Source organism: Coregonus lavaretus (genome assembly GCF_964263955.1).
Source record: "Coregonus lavaretus genome assembly, chromosome: 13".
Taxonomy (NCBI): domain Eukaryota; kingdom Metazoa; phylum Chordata; class Actinopteri; order Salmoniformes; family Salmonidae; genus Coregonus; species Coregonus lavaretus.
The window spans coordinates 2,007,094-2,029,390 of NC_140000.1; the positions used below are offsets into that span (position 1 = coordinate 2,007,094).

A 22,297-nucleotide genomic window follows, 5' to 3' on the forward strand; every position below is an offset into this window, starting at 1 on the left:
ACTACCTGTTAGTACAGCATTACTACATGTTGTTACTACAGCATTACTACATGTTGTTACTACAGCATTACTACCAGTTGTTACTACCTGTTAGTACAGTGTTACTACCTGTTACTACAGTGTTACTACAGTGGTACTACCTGTTGTTACTACATGTTGTTACTACAACATTACTACAGCATTACTACCTGTTGTTACTACATGTTACTACTACCTGTTACTACAGCGTTACTACCTGTTGTTACTACAGCGTTACTACCTGTTACTACAGCGTTACTACCTGTTAGTACAGCGTTACTACCTGTTAGTACAGCGTTACTACCTGTTAGTACAGCGTTACTACCTGTTAGTACAGCGTTACTACCTGTTAGTACAGCGTTACTACCTGTTGTTACTACAGCGTGACTACAGTGTTACTACATGTTATTACTACAGCATTACTACCTGTTGTTACTACAGCGTTACTACCTGTTGTTACTACCTGTTGATACTACAGTGTTACAACCTGTTGTTACTACAGCGTTGTTACCTGTTGTTACTACAGCGTTACTACCTGTTAGTACAGCGTGACTACCTGTTGTTAGTACAGCGTGACTACCTATTGTTACTACCTATTGTTATTACAGCGTTACTACCTGTTGTTAGTACAGCGTTACTACCTGTTGTTACTACAGCCTTACTACCTGTTGTTAGTACAGCGTTACTACCTGTTGTTACTACAGCATTACTACCTGTTGTTAGTACAGCGTTACTACCTGTTGTTACTACAGCCTTACTACCTGTTGTTAGTACAGCGTTACTACCTGTTGTTACTACAGCCTTACTACCTGTTGTTAGTACAGCGTTACTACCTGTTGTTACTACAGCATTACTACCTGTTGTTAGTACAGCGTTACTACCTGTTGTTACTACAGCGTTACTACCTGTTGTTACTACAGCGTTACTACCTGTTGTTACTACAGCACTACTACCTGTTGTTACTACCTGTTGTTACTACAGCGTTACTACCTGTTGTTACTACCTGTTGATACTACAGTGTTACAACCTGTTGTTACTACAGCGTTGTTACCTGTTGTTACTACAGCGTTACTACCTGTTAGTACAGCGTGACTACCTATTGTTAGTACAGCGTTACTACCTGTTAGTACAGCGTTACTACCTGTTGTTAGTACAGCGTTACTACCTGTTGTTAGTACAGCGTTACTACCTGTTAGTACAGCGTTACTACCTGTTGTTAGTACAGCGTTACTACCTGTTGTTACTACCTGTTGTTACTACAGCATTACTACCTGTTGTTAGTACAGCGTTACTACCTGTTGTTACTACAGCATTACTACCTGTTGTTACTACAGCGTTACTACCTGTTGTTACTACAGCGTTACTACCTGTTGTTACTACAGCGTTACTACCTGTTGTTACTACCTGTTGATACTACAGTGTTACAACCTGTTGTTACTACAGCGTTGTTACCTGTTGTTACTACAGCGTTGTTACCTGTTGTTACTACAGCGTTACTACCTGTTAGTACAGCGTGACTACCTGTTGTTAGTACAGCGTGACTACCTATTGTTACTACCTATTGTTATTACAGCGTTACTACCTGTTAGTACAGCGTTACTACCTGTTGTTAGTACAGCGTTACTACCTGTTGTTAGTACAGCGTTACTACCTGTTGTTAGTACAGCGTTACTACCTGTTGTTAGTACAGCGTTACTACCTGTTGTTAGTACAGCGTTACTACCTGTTGTTACTGTTGTGTCTGAGAGGAGCCTGTGTCTGAGAGGAGCCTGTGTCTGAGAGGAGCCTGTGTCTGAGAGGAGCCTGTGTCTGAGAGGAGCCTGTGTCTGGGAGGAGCCTGTGTGTCTGAGAGGAGCCTGTGTCTGAGAGGAGCCTGTGTGTCTGGGAGGAGCCTGTGTGTCTGGGAGGAGCCTGTGTGTCTGGGAGGAGCCTGTGTGTCTGGGAGGAGCCTGTGTGTCTGGGAGGAGCCTGTGTGTCTGGGAGGAGCCTGTGTCTGAGAGGAGCCTGTGTCTGAGAGGAGCCTGTGTCTGGGAGGAGCCTGTGTCTGGGAGGAGCCTGTGTGTCTGAGAGGAGCCTGTGTCTGAGAGGAGCCTGTGTGTCTGGGAGGAGCCTGTGTGTCTGGGAGGAGCCTGTGTGTCTGGGAGGAGCCTGTGTGTCTGGGAGGAGCCTGTGTGTCTGGGAGGAGCCTGTGTGTCTGGGAGGAGCCTGTGTGTCTGGGAGGAGCCTGTGTGTCTGGGAGGAGCCTGTGTGTCTGGGAGGAGCCTGTGTCTGGGAGGAGCCTGTGTGTCTGGGAGGAGCCTGTGTGTCTGGGAGGAGCCTGTGTCTGGGAGGAGCCTGTGTCTGGGAGGAGCCTGTGTCTGGGAGGAGCCTTTTTGTGTGCCACCCACCTGAGGAGTGTAGTAGAGAAGCAGTTTACTGTTGAGGTCTGACAGCTCTCCATCCGCCTTGAACAGGGACACATGGTTGGGGCCTGGGAGGGAAGGAGGGTTACAAGGTTACTATATATAGTGTGTTGGGTGTGTGTACATACCTGGAGAATATAGGGCCCTAGTGTGTGTGGCCAGTGTTGGGTGTTACTGTACACAATGTTTATATGTACCAGCAGTGTATAGGGCCTTGGTGTGTGTGTTTATATGTACCAGCAGTGTATAAGGCCTTGGTGTGTGTGTTTATATGTACCAGCAGTGTATAAGGCCTTGGTGTGTGTGTTTATATGTACCAGCAGTGTATGAGGCCTTGGTGTGTTTGTTTATATGTACCAGCAGTGTATAAGGCCTTGGTGTGTGTGTTTATATGTACCAGCAGTGTATAAGGCCTTGGTGTGTGTGTTTATATGTACCAGCAGTGTATAGGGCCTTGGTGTGTGTGTTTACATGTACCAGCAGTGTATGAGGCCTTGGTGTGTTTGTTTATATGTACCAGCAGTGTATAAGGCCTTGGTGTGTGTGTTTATATGTACCAGCAGTGTATGAGGCCTTGGTGTGTGTGTTTATATGTACCAGCAGTGTATAGGGCCTTGGTGTGTGTGTTTATATGTACCAGCAGTGTATAAGGCCTTGGTGTGTGTGTTTATATGTACCAGCAGTGTATAAGGCCTTGGTGTGTGTGTTTATATGTACCAGCAGTGTATAGGGCCTTGGTGTGTGTGTTTACATGTACCAGCAGTGTATGAGGCCTTGGTGTGTGTGTTTATATGTACCAGAAGTGTATAAGGCCTTGGTGTGTGTGTTTATATGTACCAGCAGTGTATAAGGCCTTGGTGTGTGTGTTTATATGTACCAGCAGTGTATAGGGCCTTGGTGTGTGTGTTTATATGTACCAGCAGTGTATAAGGCCTTGGTGTGTGTGTTTATATGTACCAGCAGTGTATAGGGCCTTGGTGTGTGTGTTTACATGTACCAGCAGTGTATGAGGCCTTGGTGTGTGTGTTTATATGTACCAGCAGTGTATAGGGCCTTGGTGTGTGTGTTTATATGTACCAGCAGTGTATGAGGCCTTGGTGTGTGTGTTTATATGTACCAGCAGTGTATAAGGCCTTGGTGTGTGTGTTTATATGTACCAGCAGTGTATAGGGCCTTGGTGTGTGTGTTTATATGTACCAGCAGTGTATGAGGCCTTGGTGTGTGTGTTTATATGTACCAGCAGTGTATAGGGCCTTGGTGTGTGTGTTTATATGTACCAGCAGTGTATGAGGCCTTGGTGTGTGTGTTTATATGTACCAGCAGTGTATAGGGCCTTGGTGTGTGTGTTTATATGTACCAGCAGTGTATAAGGCCTTGGTGTGTGTGTTTATATGTACCAGCAGTGTATAAGGCCTTGGTGTGTGTGTTTATATGTACCAGCAGTGTATAGGGCCTTGGTGTGTGTGTTTATATGTACCAGCAGTGTATAGGGCCTTGGTGTGTGTGTTTACATGTACCAGCAGTGTATGAGGCCTTGGTGTGTTTGTTTATATGTACCAGCAGTGTATAAGGCCTTGGTGTGTGTGTGTTTATATGTACCAGCAGTGTATAGGGCCTTGGTGTGTGTGTTTACATGTACCAGCAGTGTATGAGGCCTTGGTGTGTTTGTTTATATGTACCAGCAGTGTATAAGGCCTTGGTGTGTTTGTTTATATGTACCAGCAGTGTATGAGGCCTTGGTGTGTTTGTTTATATGTACCAGCAGTGTATAGGGCCTTGGTGTGTGTGTTTATATGTACCAGCAGTGTATAAGGCCTTGGTGTGTGTGTTTATATGTACCAGCAGTGTATAAGGCCTTGGTGTGTGTGTTTATATGTACCAGCAGTGTATAAGGCCTTGGTGTGTTTGTTTATATGTACCAGCAGTGTATAGGGCCTTGGTGTGTGTGTTTACATGTACCAGCAGTGTATAAGGCCTTGGTGTGTGTGTTTATATGTACCAGCAGTGTATAGGGCCTTGGTGTGTGTGTTTACATGTACCAGCAGTGTATAAGGCCTTGGTGTGTGTGTTTATATGTACCAGCAGTGTATAAGGCCTTGGTGTGTGTGTTTATATGTACCAGCAGTGTATAAGGCCTTGGTGTGTTTGTTTATATGTACCAGCAGTGTATAAGGCCTTGGTGTGCGCTGGCTGCAGGGCCTCATGACAGATGAAGGCGGTCCCCAGGAGCCCGTCCAGTGAGGTGGGCGTGCCCCACTCCGTGTCCTGCAGCCCGGCTGGGATGGTGTGGACGGGAGCGTCATGCAGAGGCCCGGGCCCAGGCCCCCAGCGGCCCGCCGCAAAGGAGGCTGGGAAGGACTGGGAGCGGGTGATGGGGGGGGCGTGGGCGGGGAAGACCATCTCTGCCAGGGGGAGGGAGGGGGGAGGCAGGGTGGGGGACGTCGTGGTGGTGGTGGTGCGGTGGCCTGCTGAGCCAATACAACAGGAGGTGAAAGGCTACAGGGGGAGGGAGGTAGGCAGGGAGGGAGGGAGGGAGGGAGGGAGGGAGGGAGGGAGGGAGGGAGGGAGGGAGGGAGGGAGGGAGTGAATAGGGAGGGAGGGAGGGAGGGAGGGAGGGAGGGAGTGAATAGGGAGGGAGGGAGTAGGGAGTAGTGAGGGAGTGAATAGGGAGGGATTGAGTAGGGAGGGAGTGAGTAGGGAGGGAGAGAGGGAGGGAGGGAGGGTGGAGAAAGTTAGACATAAGATGGTAGTGTTTCTGTTAGTTATCCACCCAGTCAGACCCATTCTACAGCTATTTGTCATGGTTCTGAAACCAGAGGTGGGACCAAGTCACTATTATTGGAGTCACAAGCAAGTCTCAAGTCACAAGGTCTGAACGGGTCAAGACTCGAGTCAAGTCCAAGTCGTGCATTCTAAGAGCAAGTCAAGTCAAGTCTCAAGTCAAGTAAAAACAAAAAATCTACATGCAACAACTTGTTCCAACTACCAAATCTTTGTCTATTTATTGAGGCTACCAGACTGCCCTTTTCATTATTTAGTCTACAACACATCTTTATTAGCCTATATAATTGTAAATATGGACCTTGTAGCAGTCGTAAGGGCATGAAGCCAGCAGAAGGCAAGGCAGGTTTGACGTGCTCAGAGTGTGTAGATTTATTTACAGGTCTTGGTGATCCAATGGTGAAAGCGCCATATCATTCAAAGTATACAAGTAGATGTACCAACAAGAGGAGAGAAAAAAAGCCATCTCCACTCCTATGGTGCGTCTTCGCCACAGTAATAATTCATTTTAACAACACATTCCAAATGCAAGCTTTATAAGTAAATTATACATGTCCAGCTATTGTTACCTACCAGAAGACCAGTAGGCCTACGCTAGTAATTGATGCCCCATTGCTGGTGAGCTTGCAAAGTAAACAGTTAATATTCTTGATTACCAAACAATTTTTGGAGCTACATATTTATTTATTATGGCAATCCTCTCTCTCCCTACAATTTGACGTTTGCGCTGCACCCTATCCTCTAGCTGTACAGCAAATCAGCACTCTGTTCACTAGCTCATACCGATTTGTGTTGATTGACAGTTTGCTGGTCCAATCGGAATGTTGAGTGTGCATTTCACTAGCCAATCTGCTGCAGTTTTTTTGTTTTGTGCAAGGGTGATGCTGCGGCTACTGTCTCGGGCTGCCTGTAGAGTAATCCACGTAGGACTGTGGCACAAAATGGAGTGGCACAACATTACAAAACCTGGCCAGATCATTTCCAGTCATCAGTCTAAAGTAAAAGTCCCAGAGTCTTGACGCTCCAAGTCAAGTGTCAAGTTATTTTATTTTCCATCAAGTCGAGTCTCAAGTCATCAAATGTGTGACTCGAGTCCAAGTCATGTGACCCGAGTCCAAAACTCTGCCTGAAACCCAGGATGGCTAATGCAGCTGTAATGGACCCAGGATGGCTAATGCAGCAGTAATGGACCCAGGATGGCTAATGCAGCCGTAATGGACCCAGGATGGCTAATGCACCAGTAATGGACCCAGGATGGCTAATGCAGCAGTAATGGACCCAGGAAGGATAATGCAGCAGTAATGGACCCAGGATGGCTAATGCAGCAGTAATGGACCCAGGATGGCTAATGCAGCCGTAATGGACCCAGGATGGATAATGCACCAGTAATGGACCCAGGATGGCTAATGCAGCAGTAATGGACCCAGGATGGCTAATGCACCAGTAATGGACCCAGGATGGCTAATGCAGCTGTAATGGACCCAGGATGGATAATGCAGCAGTAATGGACCCAGGATGGCTAATGCAGCAGTAATGGACCCAGGATGGCTAATGCACCAGTAATGGACCCAGGATGGCTAATGCACCAGTAATGGACCCAGGATGGCTAATGCAGCCGTAATGGACCCAGGATGGCTAATGCAGCCGTAATGGACCCAGGATGGCTAATGCAGCCGTAATGGACCCAGGATGGCTAATGCACCGGTAATGGACCCAGGATGGCTAATGCACCAGTAATGGACCCAGGATGGCTAATGCACCAGTAATGGACCCAGGATGGCTAATGCAGCCGTAATGGACCCAGGATGGCTAATGCAGCAGTAATGGACCCAGGATGGCTAATGCACCAGTAATGGACCCAGGATGGCTAATGCAGCCGTAATGGACCCAGGATGGCTAATGCAGCAGTAATGGACCCAGGATGGCTAATGCAGCCGTAATGGACCCAGGATGGCTAATGCAGCCGTAATGGACCCAGGATGGCTAATGCAGCAGTAATGGACCCAGGATGGCTAATGCAGCCGTAATGGACCCAGGATGGCTAATGCACCAGTAATGGACCCAGGATGGCTAATGCACCAGTAATGGACCCAGGATGGCTAATGCAGCCGTAATGGACCCAGGATGGCTAATGCACCAGTAATGGACCCAGGATGGCTAATGCACCAGTAATGGACCCAGGATGGCTAATGCAGCTGTAATGGACCCAGGATGGCTAATGCACCAGTAATGGACCCAGGATGGCTAATGCACCAGTAATGGACCCAGGATGGCTAATGCACCAGTAATGGACCCAGGATGGCTAATGCACCAGTAATGGACCCAGGATGGCTAATGCAGCCGTAATGGACCCAGGATGGCTAATGCAGCCGTAATGGACCCAGGATGGCTAATGCACCAGTAATGGACCCAGGATGGCTAATGCAGCAGTAATGGACCCAGGATGGCTAATGCACCAGTAATGGACCCAGGATGGCTAATGCAGCCGTAATGGACCCAGGATGGCTAATGCAGCAGTAATGGACCCAGGATGGCTAATGCAGCCGTAATGGACCCAGGATGGCTAATGCAGCCGTAATGGACCCAGGATGGCTAATGCAGCAGTAATGGACCCAGGATGGCTAATGCAGCCGTAATGGACCCAGGATGGCTAATGCACCAGTAATGGACCCAGGATGGCTAATGCACCAGTAATGGACCCAGGATGGCTAATGTAGCCGTAATGGACCCAGGATGGCTAATGCACCAGTAATGGACCCAGGATGGCTAATGCACCAGTAATGGACCCAGGATGGCTAATGCAGCTGTAATGGACCCAGGATGGCTAATGCACCAGTAATGGACCCAGGATGGCTAATGCACCAGTAATGGACCCAGGATGGCTAATGCACCAGTAATGGACCCAGGATGGCTAATGCACCAGTAATGGACCCAGGATGGCTAATGCAGCCGTAATGGACCCAGGATGGCTAATGCAGCCGTAATGGACCCAGGATGGCTAATGCAGCTGTAATGGACCCAGGATGGCTAATGCACCAGTAATGGACACAGGATGGCTAATGCAGCCATAATGGACCCAGGATGGCTAATGCAGCCGTAATGGACCCAGGATGGCTAATGCACCAGTAATGGACCCAGGATGGCTAATGCACCAGTAATGGACCCAGGATGGCTAATGCACCAGTAATGGACCCAGGATGGCTAATGCAGCCGTAATGGACCCAGGATGGCTAATGCACCAGTAATGGACCCAGGATGGCTAATGCAGCCGTAATGGACCCAGGATGGCTAATGCAGCAGTAATGGACCCAGGATGGCTAATGCAGCCGTAATGGACCCAGGATGGCTAATGCACCAGTAATGGACCCAGGATGGCTAATGCACCAGTAATGGACCCAGGATGGCTAATGCAGCCGTAATGGACCCAGGATGGCTAATGCACCAGTAATGGACCCAGGATGGCTAATGCACCAGTAATGGACCCAGGATGGCTAATGCAGCTGTAATGGACCCAGGATGACTAATGCACCAGTAATGGACCCAGGATGGCTAATGCACCAGTAATGGACCCAGGATGGCTAATGCACCAGTAATGGACCCAGGATGGCTAATGCACCAGTAATGGACCCAGGATGGCTAATGCACCAGTAATGGACCCAGGATGGCTAATGCAGCCGTAATGGACCCAGGATGGCTAATGCAGCCGTAATGGACCCAGGATGGCTAATGCAGCTGTAATGGACCCAGGATGGCTAATGCACCAGTAATGGACACAGGATGGCTAATGCAGCCGTAATGGACCCAGGATGGCTAATGCAGCCGCAATGGACCCAGGATGGCTAATGCACCAGTAATGGACCCAGGATGGCTAATGCACCAGTAATGGACCCAGGATGGCTAATGCACCAGTAATGGACCCAGGATGGCTAATGCAGCCGTAATGGACCCAGGATGGCTAATGCACCAGTAATGGACCCAGGATGGCTAATGCAGCCGTAATGGACCCAGGATGGCTAATGCAGCCGTAATGGACCCAGGATGGCTAATGCACCAGTAATGGACCCAGGATGGCTAATGCACCAGTAATGGACCCAGGATGGCTAATGCAGCCGTAACGGACCCAGGATGGCTAATGCAGCCGTAATGGACCCAGGATGGCTAATGCACCAGTAATGGACCCAGGATGGCTAATGCAGCCGTAATGGACCCAGGATGGCTAATGCAGCCGTAATGGACCCAGGATGGCTAATGCACCAGTAATGGACCCAGGATGGCTAATGCACCAGTAATGGACCCAGGATGGCTAATGCACCAGTAATGGACCCAGGATGGCTAATGCAGCCGTAATGGACCCAGGATGGCTAATGCACCAGTAATGGACCCAGGATGGCTTATGCAGCCGTAATGGACCCAGGATGGCTAATGCAGCCGTAATGGACCCAGGATGGCTAATGCACCAGTAATGGACCCAGGATGGCTAATGCACCAGTAATGGACCCAGGATGGCTAATGCAGCCGTAATGGACCCAGGATGGCTAATGCACCAGTAATGGACCCAGGATGGCTAATGCAGCCGTAATGGACCCAGGATGGCTAATGCACCAGTAATGGACCCAGGATGGCTAATGCAGCCGTAATGGACCCAGGATGGCTAATGCACCAGTAATGGACCCAGGATGGCTAATGCACCAGTAATGGACCCAGGATGGCTAATGCAGCAGTAATGGACCCAGCAACAATTACCATGAACACAGAACAAATGTAAAATGTTATTTTTTTTTATCTAACAAGAGAGAACTGATAATCGTAAACAATTGTCTTTAAATTTTCTGTCTGTCTTTTGCACTTTGCTCTCAACCTATGTCCTATTCCAACCATATTATGTCCTATTCCAGACATATTTTGTCCTACTCCAACCATATTATGTCCTACTCCAACCATATTATGTCCTATTCCAACCATATTATGTCCTACTCCAACCATATTATGTCCTACTCCAACCATATTATGTCCTATTCCAACCATATTATGTCCTACTCCAACCATATTACGTCCTATTCCAACCATATTATGTCCTATTCCAACCATATTATGTCCTATTCCAACCATATGATGTCCTATTCCAACCATATTATGTCCTACTCCAACCATATTATGTCCTACTCCAACCATATTATGTCCTACTCCAACCATATTATGTCCTATTCCAACCATATTATATCCTATTCCAACCATATTACAGTGGGGGAAAAAAGTATTTAGTCAGCCACCAATTGTGCAAGTTCTCCCACTTAAAAAGATGAGAGAAGCCTGTAATTTTCATCATAGGTACACGTCAACTATGACAGACAAAATGAGGAAAAAAAATCCAGATAATCACATTGTATGATTTTTTATGAATGTATTTGCAAATTATGGTGGAAAATAAGTATTTGGTCAATAACAAAAGTTTCTCAATACTTTGTTATATACCCTTTGTTGGAAATGACACAGGTCAAACGTTTTCTGTAAGTCTTCACAAGGTTTTCACACACTGTTGCTGGTATTTTGGCCCATTCCTCCATGCAGATCTCCTCTAGAGCAGTGATGTTTTGGGGCTGTCGCTGGGCAACATGGACTTTCAACTCCCTCCAAAGATTTTCTATGGGGTTGAGATCTGGAGACTGGCTAGGCCACTCCAGGACCTTGAAATGCTTCTTACGAAGCCACTCCTTCGTTGCCCGGGTGGTGTGTTTGGGATCATTGTCATGCTGAAAGACCCAGCCATGTTTTATCTTCAATGCCCTTGCTGATGGAAGGAGGTTTTCACTCAAAATCTCACGATACATGGCCCCATTCATTCTTTCCTTTACACTGATCAGTCGTCCTGGTCCCTTTGCAGAAAAACAGCCCCAAAGCATGATGTTTCCACCCCCATGCTTCACAGTAGGTATGGTGTTCTTTGGATGCAACTCAGCATTCTTTGTCCTCCAAACACGACGAGTTGAGTTTTTACCAAAAAGTTCTATTTTGGTTTCATCTGACCATATGACATTCTCCCAATCCTCTTCTGGATCATCCAAATGCACTCTAGCAAACTTCAGATGGGCCTGGACATGTACTGGCTTAAGCAGGGGGACACGTCTGGCACTGCAGGATTTGAGTCCCTGGCGGCGTAGTGTGTTACTGATGGTAGGCTTTGTTACTTTGGTCCCAGCTCTCCGCAGGTCATTCACTAGGTCCCCCCGTGTGGTTCTGGGATTTTTGCTCACCGTTCTTGTGATCATTTTGACCCCACGGGGTGAGATCTTGCGTGGAGCTCCAGATCGAGGGAGATTATCAGTGGTCTTGTATGTCTTCCATTTCCTAATAATTGCTCCCACAGTTGATTTCTTCAAACCAAGCTGCTTACCTATTGCAGATTCAGCCTGGTGCAGGTCTACAATTTTGTTTCTGGTGTCCTTTGACAGCTGTTTGGTCTTGGCCATAGTGGAGTTTGGAGTGTGACTGTTTGAGGTTGTGGACAGGTGTCTTTTATACTGATAACAAGTTCAAACAGGTGCCATTAATACAGGTAACGAGTGGAGGACAGAGGAGCCTCTTAAAGAAGAAGTTACAGGTCTGTGAGAGCCAGAAATCTTGCTTGTTTGTAGGTGACCAAATACTTATTTTCCACCATAATTTGCAAATAAATTCATTAAAAATCCTACAATGTGATTTTCTGGAGAAAAAAAATCCTCAATTTGTCTGTCATAGTTGACGTGTACCTATGATGAAAATTACAGGCCTCTCTCATCTTTTTTAAGTGGGAGAACTTGCACAATTGGTGGCTGACTAAATACTTTTTTTTCCCCACTGTATGTCCTATTCCAACCATATTATGTCCTATTCCAACCATATTATGTCCTACTCCAACCATATTAATGTCCTATTCCAACCATATTATGTCCTACTCCAACCATATTATGTCCTACTCCAACCATATTATGTCCTACTCCAACCATATTATGTCCTATTCCAATCATATTATGTCCTACTCCAACCATATTATGTCCTATTCCAGCCATATTATGTCCTATTCCAACCATATTATGTCCTATTCCAACCATATTATGTCCTATTCCAACCATATTATCTCCTATTCCAACCATAGTATGTCCTATTCCAACCATATTATGTCCTATTCCAACCAAATTATGTAAAATTCCAACCATATTTTGCTTTCCACATTTAGTAATGTCCTTCACCCCATTGTCTCAGTCTCTCACCTCGTTGAGCGAGGGGAAGCGGAGTTGGGCTGTCTTGCACTGTTTTCCATCGATGTAGATGGTGACCAGATTCTGACCGAAGGGACGGCGGCCGGGAATGTGGACTATATCCACAGAGTGCTGTGGGGAGGAGAAGAGAGAGAGAGAGAGAGAGAGAGAGAGAGAGGAGGAGGAAGAGAGAGAGATAGAGAGAGAGAGAGATAGAGAGAGAGGGAGGAGAGAGATAGAGAGAGGAGAGAGATTACTTCTATGCAAGGTATGCCTGCTAGAGTATTATGCTTTCTCCAGAATCTAGAAACATGAGTGTGCCTTGAAGTACTAGTTAAACATCCATTATTAAATCGTCCCTGACAATTATCATTCATTAGAGTAACAACACAGCTGTGGTGAGCAGATGGCACAGCAGCTAGCTAGCTGATCATAGCTTACATCAGGGCTGTCAGTTAAGATGGGGAAACAACTCCGTATTGAGAGCCTGTGTCTCGGTCTCAGTGTGCGTCCCAAATGGAGTAGTGGCCTGAGAGTAGTGGCCTGAGGGAACACACTTAATGTGTTGTGAAAAGTGTTATGAAATGTAATGTAATGTAATATTTTAAACTGTATATAACTGTCTTAATGTTGCTCGACCCCAGGAAGAGTAGCTGCTGCCTTGGCAGGAACTAACTGAGATCCATAATAAACCCCAGGAAGAGTAGCTGCTGCCTTGGCAGGAACTAATGGGGATCCATAATAAACCCCAGGAAGAGTAGCTGCTGCCTTGGCAGGAACTAACGGGGATCCATAATAAATACAAATTGCACCCTATTGTCTATATTCTCTATATAGTGCACTGTATAGGGAATAGGGTGCAATTTGGTACCCATCCTCTGTCCCTATATCTCTGTGTGTACCTTACCCAGCAGCAGTCCGTTAGAGGGTGTTCTGGAAGGGACACAGCCATGTAGTCCTTCTTAGTGCAGACGGCCACAACCAGCACTCCCTCCAAGGTGAAGAAAGCCTCCAGACCTGTACCACTGGCTGTCAACAGGCTAAGCACCAAGGAGACAGGAAACACATCAATAACCGCCCCCTTGGGGTTCAGTAAACTTTACTGAATGGAATTTAAATTTGATCCAACTGATGACTGGTAGCAATATTAAGTTACTCTGCCGGTCACACTTTTGAATCATATTTCCTTCAACTAGGGCTGTGGCGGTCAGTACATTTTGCCAGACGGTTATTGTCATGCCAAAGCCTGCCGGGTCTCACGGTAATTTACCGGTAATGAACATAAAACGCCTTTGGAACATCTAATAATAAATCAATGTGATAGACACCATCAAAATAAATCTATTATTTATTTTAGTCAGGTCTAAAGAAACATTATGATATGAAGAAAATGTATTTCAGAAGAACAGAATATGAGTTGGCCTACTGTATGTTATCTGGCTATGCTCCATGCCATAGGCTGTAGGCTTGTTCATTTAGCTGACAAGATATGATTATACGTCCCGTGCCATTATTTTATGATTTTATAGTAAGAAGAATATAATTGAACTAGAAAGGATATTTTTCCCATTCCGGAGTGAGTGTGTATATGGTTAGTATGTTGAGTGTAAAAGTGATCATTTGAAACAGGTCCTATATGCTAGATTTAGAGTTTTTTTGGCAACTTTAGCTGTGAATGATACAAACCTTAGAATGTCTTATAAATCAAAACATATACGGGCTGCATGATGCGGCTATAGGCTATTGATGATCTGAGAAAGTCGCAAAAAAAAGCTTGCGCTCTGTTACTTGCCTCAGGCTGCACAGCTGTTCTCTCGTCAAGTGATCATATTTTCACCCATCAGACTATTCTCAATTTAATCTTGTCTTTACTGATATGTACAATTTGTTTCGATTTAGAATGGCCCATTATCAAATGGGGAGAAAAAGACATGTCATTGTGGTCCTCTGAAGCTCAATTGGTAGAGCATGGCGCTTGTAACGCCTGGGTAGTGGGTTCGATCCCCGGGACCACCCATACATAAAAAAAAAGGTATGCACACATGACTATTATTATTATTATTATTATTATTATTATGATTATTATTATCATCTGTATGCACTCTAATAGTGAATGGAAGCCGAGCGCTTTCCCGCCAGTCCATTTTTAAATTATGCCTGGTAGGCTACTTCGGTTTTATAGCGGAGCTGTGTTTAATATGAGCAGCTCAGAAATAAACACTTATTTCACTCCCTGCATCTACCACTGTTTGAGGAGCATGCTCTCGCTGCGCGACAGCTGATATTCCGCCCAAACTCTGTATGCCATGGGCTCTCCAACCCTGTTCCTGCAGCTACCCAGTCCTCTGTATGCCATGGGCTCTCCAACCCTGTTCCTGCAGCTACCCAGTCCTCTGTATGCCATGGGCTCTCCAACCCTGTTCCTGCAGCTACCCAGTCCTCTGTATGCCATGGGCTCTCCAACCCTGTTCCTGCAGCTACCCAGTCCTCTGTATGCCATGGGCTCTCCAACCCTGTTCCTGCAGCTACCCAATGCTTACTTTGGGAAACCAAGTGAAATCTGTTTTGGGAACATCGATGGTAACATGTTTTCGCAACGAAACATATTTCATAAAAACTGTTGACAGCCCCTCTGCACGCTCGAGAAAGGAATAAAGGAGAGAGAGGAGATGAAATATCATGGTGGTGAGATATTCTGTATAGCTAAAGGTAATGTCACCCAATTAATTATGAAAATATAAATAATCCCCCATTACTAGGCTATTCAAAATCAAATACAAATTCACTATAATTGTAGGCTAACTGTATGCCGCCCTGCGCAATCAATGAACCAACAGCATCGACTAGGGCTCTACGTTCCCTCCCAGACTCGTGGATAGACATTTTGGAGCGTAGCGCGAGGTAACCAGTCCATCCACTATGCATAATGATCCACACTCAAAGGTGATTACTATAATTTGTTTAATTTTGGAGTATAGGCTAGACCAATTATGTACCAAAGACATCTTAAATAAGTTTTGTTTTATGTTTTTCTGCCATGTGGAATATGCGGTAAGCTATGTATTGTATAAGGCACAACCATCATTTGAATTTAGATTTTTTTTTTCAGGCTTGGGTCCATAAGCCTATGCGTATGTATAAGCTCTAATATGCATGTGGGTGTTTTGAATGAATCATCACCTTAGAAAGCGCTGTCCATTTAGTTGTGTTAGGCTTTGAAACAACATCCACAATGGCCATGTTTTCCACTCAGTTTCAACCTGCTGTTGAACTTCTTCCTTCAAATGGATCATCCCAGTGAGGGGAGTTTTAAAAGCAGGATACTGTCACTGTTTGATGTGATTTTCGATTGCATTTGCATTGATGTCAGAGTGGTTAGAGGGACAATAGAGCCCTGAGTACCAGGCCATTAGGACCTGATGGTTAGAGGGACAATAGAGCCCTGAGTACCAGGCCATTAGGATCTGATGGTCGTTAGCAAGTTGGGTACTATCAAAGCATGTCCAGAGTGCATAAAAGGAGATTACCGTGACTTAACGGTCACGTGGAATATTACTGAGGTCATGACTCATGACTGCCAGTGTGGCGGTAATACGGTCACCATAACAACAGCCCTACCTACCTTCAACAACATTGCCTGAAAATCAAACGGCCCATATTGAAAACCATTGTTTATTGTGGTTGTAGAATTAAAGTGCTTGAGAGACGTGGGGGGGCTTTTGTTTGTTAATTCTCATTGGGCCAGCACCGGCTCTCTCATTGGGCCAGCACCGGCTCTCTCATTGGGCCAGCACCGGCTCTCTCATTGGGCCAGCACACATCAAGCAGTAGTGTGATCTTAGGTGTATCCACATCTCTCCAGTCTGGTACCTGTACAGCTGTTTCCTGCGGGGGCCTTTGCCCATACCCCGGGTCGCCGCCCCTGGTGCCCCAGTAGACGAGCGGGTGCTGTGGGTGGAGAACTCTGAGTGGAATGGAGGGAAGTCCATGTTGAGACAGAGCCAGGCGTGGAAGGAAAACCCGCTGCCTGGCCAGCGCTGGACCGTGGGCACCATGATCCCCGCCAGGGGATGGGTCAGGTCAAAGTACTGAAGGGCGCTTTCGCTCCCCTCCCTGGCCGCCATCGCTGCCAGAACCCGGATGATGCGGGCGCAGTAGGGGTGTGTCCCGGTCCCCTTTCCTGCCAACACGTCCTGCCCCTGGTAAGAGAGATAATTTTATCTAAGGGTGGTCATGCCTATCTGTCTGGAGGGTGATATCTGTCTGGAGGTTGATATCTGTCTGGAGGGTGATATCTGTCTGGAGGGTGATATCTGTCTGGAGGGTGATATCTGTCTGGAGGGTGATATCTGTCTGGAGGGTGATATCTGTCTGGAGGGTGATATCTGTCTGGAGGGTGATATCTGTCTGGAGGGTGATATCTGTCTGGAGGGTGATATCTGTATAGAGGCTGATATCTGTCAAATTCACTTATATGTGTATTAAAGTAGTCAAAAGTTTAGTACTTGGTCCCATATTCATAGCACACAATGACTATATCAAGCTTGTGACTACACATTTGTTGGATGCATTTGCTGTTTGTTTTGGTTGTGTTTCAGATTATTTTGTGCCCAGTAGAAATTAATGGTAAATAATGTGTTGTGTCATTTTGGAGTCATTATTATTGTAAATAAGAATATAATATGTTTCTAAACACTTCTACATTAATGTGGATGCTACCAAGATTACAGATAATCCTGAATGAATTGTGAATAATGATGAGTGAGAAAGTTACAGACACACAAATATCATACCACCAAGACATGCTAAGCGCTCACAATTACAATAACAGGGGAGGTTAGCATTTTTGGGGGCTATGATATTTGGAGTATAAAGCCAAAATATTTTGTTAAAATGCTTCACTGTCCTAATAATTACGGAGGTCACTGTACAGTATATTAAACAAATTGAAAGCATTACAGAGCATCAATTTTAAATCAAATACCTGGTCGGGGGGTCGGAGCAGCCTCAACAGACTCTTCAGCTCAGCAGGCCTCAGACAGAGAGACCCCAGGTCCTGTAACAGCCCCAGGAGGGCGTCTGCACACTGGCGGTCCAGTCTCTGTGGCTGGGAGAGGACATGGAGCACAGCCCCCACCAGGCCAGCCTCCACGGCCACCGTGCGGCAGGACAGGGAGCTCCCGCAGACCGCAGCCAGCCACTGGGCTACCAGGAGCTGCAGGTCCCTCTGGGGAGCCAGGTCAGGCAACCACTGGAGGAGGAGGAGGAGGGGCTGGTCGTTACTGATACCCAGGTGATGGGCGTGGGCGTGTTCCCCTTCCACCGCCTAGTGGAGAGAGGGAGAGGGAGGGAGGATAGGGAGGGGGGGGAGAGAAGAGGAGGGGAGGGGAGAGAGGGGCAATGATGGAGAAGGAGTGAGAGAGTGAGAGAATGAGAAGGCTTTTGTGGAAGTCTAAATATATCTAACCCACAGAAAGACATGAGAAGTAAATGACTAATGGCCTTCATGATAACATTATCTTCTGTCCCCTTCATGATAACATTATCTTCTGTCCCCTTCATGATAACATTATCTTCTGTCCCCTTCATGATAACATTTTCTTCTGTCCCCTTCATGATAACAATATTCTCTCTCCCCTTCATGATAACATTATCTTCTGTCCCCTTCATGATAACAATATTCTCTGTCCCCTTCATGACAACATGACATTCTCTCCCCTTCATGACAACATTATGTTCTCTCCCCTTCATGGCAACATTATCTTCTGTCCCCTTCATGACAACATTATCTTCTGTCCCCTTCATGACAACATTATCTTCTCTCCCCTTCATGACAACATTATCTTCTGTCCCCTTCATGACAACATGATATTCTCTCCCCTTCATGACAACATTATCTTCTGTCCCCTTCATGACAACATTATCTTCTGTCCCCTTCATGACAAAGTGATATTCTGTCCCCTTCATGACAACATGATATTCTCTACCCTTCATGACAACATTATCTTCTGTCCCCTTCATGACAACATGATGTCCCTTTACACTCTACATTAGTATCCGTTAACCAGATGAAGTGAGGGAGTGTTGTGGTACTCACCATGTTCATGAGCTCCTGCAGCAGGCGTTTAGTGGGCTGGCCCTGGCTCTTCAGCACGTCAAACAGCTGGGAGTAGCCAATCCTCTCCTTGAAAACCTCCTGGAGGGAGACACAAAAACAGACAGGCTAGTAATCTACAGAGACACAGGTTGCCTCCCAAATGGCACCCTATTCCCTATATAGAGCCCTATGGGCCTTGGTCAAAAACTGCACTATACAGGGAATAGGGTGCCATTTGGGACAGAGATAGAATTAAAGAACTGCCTCCCTGGCAAACAGCCACACCGCCTCACAACAGACAGGAGGACAATGAGACTGTCCACACCGCCTCACAACAGAGAGTAGGACAATGAGACTATCCACTCCGCCTCACAACAGACAGGAGAACAATGAGACTGTCCACTCCGCCTCACAACAGACAGGAGGACAAAGAGACTGTCCACACCGCCTCGCAACAGACAGGAGGACAATGAGACTGTCCACTCCGCCTCACAACAGACAGGAGGACAATGAGACTGTCCACACCGCCTCACAACAGACAGGAGGACAAAGAGACTGTCCACACCGCCTCACAACAGACAGGAGGACAATGAGACTGTCCACACCGCCTCACAACAGACAGGAGGACAATGAGACTGTCCACACCGCCTCACAACAGACAGGAGGACAATGAGACTGTCCACACCACCTCACAACAGACAGGAGGACAATGAGACTGTCCAAACAAGAATGAAAATAGAGTCAATCCTCATCAGCCTCTTTTTCTGTTCTGATAAAATGTGTGTGTGTCTGTGTGTCAGACAGAGGAAGATGATGCTAGAACTATGCTTGTGTGATGAAGAGCCTAAGACCTGAAGGCTTGAGTAAGCTCCCAGAAATAATGCCTAGGCTTTAGCTGGGAGGGCTAATATAGTGTGGATGACTGGGGTACAATACCCAGTAGGCCATAACAGGTCTATAAATCCTTACCTTGGCAGAAGGGGAGTTACTCATGATGGATGTGAGGACTCCGAGGGCATGGACTGTGATGCAATCAGAACCTTTCTCCAAAACCTACACAGTCAGGGGGACATAATAAGACGTGACACCACAGAACTAACTCAAGGGGACATATTTACATGAAACACACACACAGGGAAAAGACAGAAGATACCAAAACAACTGTGTCAATTACTGACAGGTGCTGACATGCAGAGGCCAAACCAACACACAACTAATACGATTGCAAAAGTCTTCTGCCCAAAAAAAGAATGTGACACACAAGCAAAACCCATTGTTACACAATACACGAGTGGTGCATAGGACACATCAAATCAAAGATTCCTTCACACATCTACAACCACAAGACAATGTGAAAGATACCACACCACCACCTGACACAGAGGAGGAGGAAGATCCCAAAAGGAGCCTTGAAACAGTGAGGAGATACATGCTTGGAGAGATGACCCCACACACACACACAATGTGCACAACATCTGACCTACTGATGACAGCAAGACACTCAGCCTCTATTAGTGAATATGAGGTATAAGAACAGTGAGGGAGCCTCATATCCACCCGCAGTAACAAACTGGAGGACTGAACTATCTAGCTACATACCACTAGACTATTTATATTATAAAATCAAACATTAACCAGACATATTTGACAGAATCTGACAGAAACCGTATGTGGACCATCTTAGAGAATGTTCTGTATAGTGGCCGTTGTGGTTCTGTAGGTGAATGTCAGTTTGTTTTGGATCGATTTTTTTGCCTTAGTGTTTTGTTTGTGGATCCCTCTGTGAGAATGAATGTATGTGGATTTGGGAGGGGGAGGGGGGGGGGATATGTATATTGACGCTGAGTTTAAACTAGACTGAGTTCTGTAGAAAAACAATAAACTAATTGTCAACAAAAAGAAGAAGAGAGAGCTACTAGTCCAGTACACAGATCACCCTCCATCTCTCTGAGCTCCTTAAACAGGAAGCGTCTTTAACAGGAAGTCTGGCTAGTCAACCTCATTTTTTTATTATGCAGGTAGTGCAATTATACTACGTAGCTATAGACTATGAGGTGGGAGGGGGAGGAGAGAGCAGGAAGAGAGAGAGAGAGAGAAGAGGCTGAGTTTTCTGCTGACAGTCAGACCTATTTCAACATCATGGAGGTAAAGTACCTGGTCCACTTCCACCTCTGTATCCGTGAGCAAACGTGTGGTGAGGTCACACACACCCTCACGCTCCGACCTACACCTGCTACTCTGATAGAGCTGCAGGACAGGACACACACAGATGGACAGACAGACAGACAGAGACAATGTCAACTCACAGAGGACCATGTTTGGCTCTCCATTGTGGCAGCACCTGCTGTAGGAAGAACACACCTGCTGTAGGGAGAACACACCTGCTGTAGGAAGAACACACCTGCTGTAGGAAGAACACACCTGCTGTATGAAGAACACACCTGCTGTAGGGAGAACACACCTGCTGTATGAAGAACACACCTGCTGTAGGGAGAACACACCTGCTGTAGGAAGAACACACCTGCTGTAGGGAGAACACACCTGCTGTAGGAAGAACACACCTGCTGTAGGGAGAACACACCTGCTGTATGAAGAACACACCTGCTGTAGGAAGAACACACCTGCTGTAGGAAGAACACACCTGCTGTAGGAAGAACACACCTGCTGTAGGGAGAACACACCTGCTGTAGGAAGAACACACCTGCTGTAGGGAGAACACACCTGCTGTATGAAGAACACACCTGCTGCATGAACTGAATGTCATAAGTTAGTTCTGGATATGCATGGACACACACCTTTTATAACAACTGACATTTGACAGACAAATGGATGGATGGATAGACAGAAAGACAGAGAGAGACAGAAAGACAGACCTTGCTGTTCTGGATGAGTCGGAGGATGTGTTCGAAGCAGTTGTTGTTGAGGAAGATGGCCTGCAGCACCGGCCTGTCTGAACACTGCAAGATCTCAGGCACCGAAGCTGTTGAGGACAATATGACTCATCATCAACAACATGATTAATAACTTGTTAGTCACAATTACAACAAGAATACATACCTGGCCTTCAGAGATAAATCCTTCATATAGAAGAGATATGTCTCATGTTTTTGAGTTGTAATTTAAAGGTGTTTTGTAGAGAAGGCGTAAAGACAAATGTCATCCTTTAGGTAGCCTGGGTGCCAGTGTGTTGGTGCCATCATGCCAACACTGTGTCACTCATTATCAAGCCATGTGTGGAGATGGAGAGTGACTCAAGTCAAAGTAAGTAGAGCTAAAATTGAATCAATCAGACAACTAAGTTAGCTAGCTAGTAGTGTGAGTAACGTTACATAGCAACAAGGCACCTAATGCAATTACAAAGACACACTATCTTATCTAGCGAAGCGCCGTACCTGCCTCTTCATGTTAAAGTTCGTTATGTATTTTTTTCTTTTCGGAAGGGCAGGGCTGTGCATGGCACTTATCTGTAGACCAATTCTAAAGCTTCATATAGGGGTTAGCTGGCTGAGTTTACTCCCCTCCACAATATATACACCCCTATGGAAGATATCCATATTACAGGGATGTAAACTACAGATAAGTATAGGGTATGCCTAACCTGGGTGCCAGTCTGTTGGTGCCATCATGCCAACACTGTGTCACTCATTATCAAGCCCATGTTTGGCTTGAGAAGGACACCAATGAAGTTGGCCCCGTATGGAAGAGATATAGAACACTTAAACAAGATTCCTGTATGTTCTACCTGGAAGTAATACATATTGCAG

At 46.3% G+C, this 22,297-nt stretch overlaps 1 protein-coding gene across 1 annotated transcript in view; it reads right to left on the reverse strand.

Moving 5' to 3' along the window:
* LOC311139715 (neurobeachin-like protein 2) overlaps positions 1 to 22,297 on the reverse strand; it is a 99,663-nt gene that overhangs the window by 47,811 nt on the left and 29,555 nt on the right. The window contains exons 10-19 of the mRNA XM_084174637.1: positions 21,407 to 21,513; positions 20,688 to 20,780; positions 19,503 to 19,586; positions 18,534 to 18,632; positions 17,421 to 17,762; positions 16,307 to 16,635; positions 13,344 to 13,476; positions 12,449 to 12,568; positions 4,580 to 4,916; positions 2,406 to 2,488 (exon numbers count right to left, since the gene is read on the reverse strand). Of these exons, the coding sequence (XP_084030763.1) occupies positions 2,406 to 2,488; positions 4,580 to 4,916; positions 12,449 to 12,568; positions 13,344 to 13,476; positions 16,307 to 16,635; positions 17,421 to 17,762; positions 18,534 to 18,632; positions 19,503 to 19,586; positions 20,688 to 20,780; positions 21,407 to 21,513 (1,727 nt within the window). The remainder of the gene's footprint in view (positions 1 to 2,405; positions 2,489 to 4,579; positions 4,917 to 12,448; positions 12,569 to 13,343; positions 13,477 to 16,306; positions 16,636 to 17,420; positions 17,763 to 18,533; positions 18,633 to 19,502; positions 19,587 to 20,687; positions 20,781 to 21,406; positions 21,514 to 22,297) is intronic.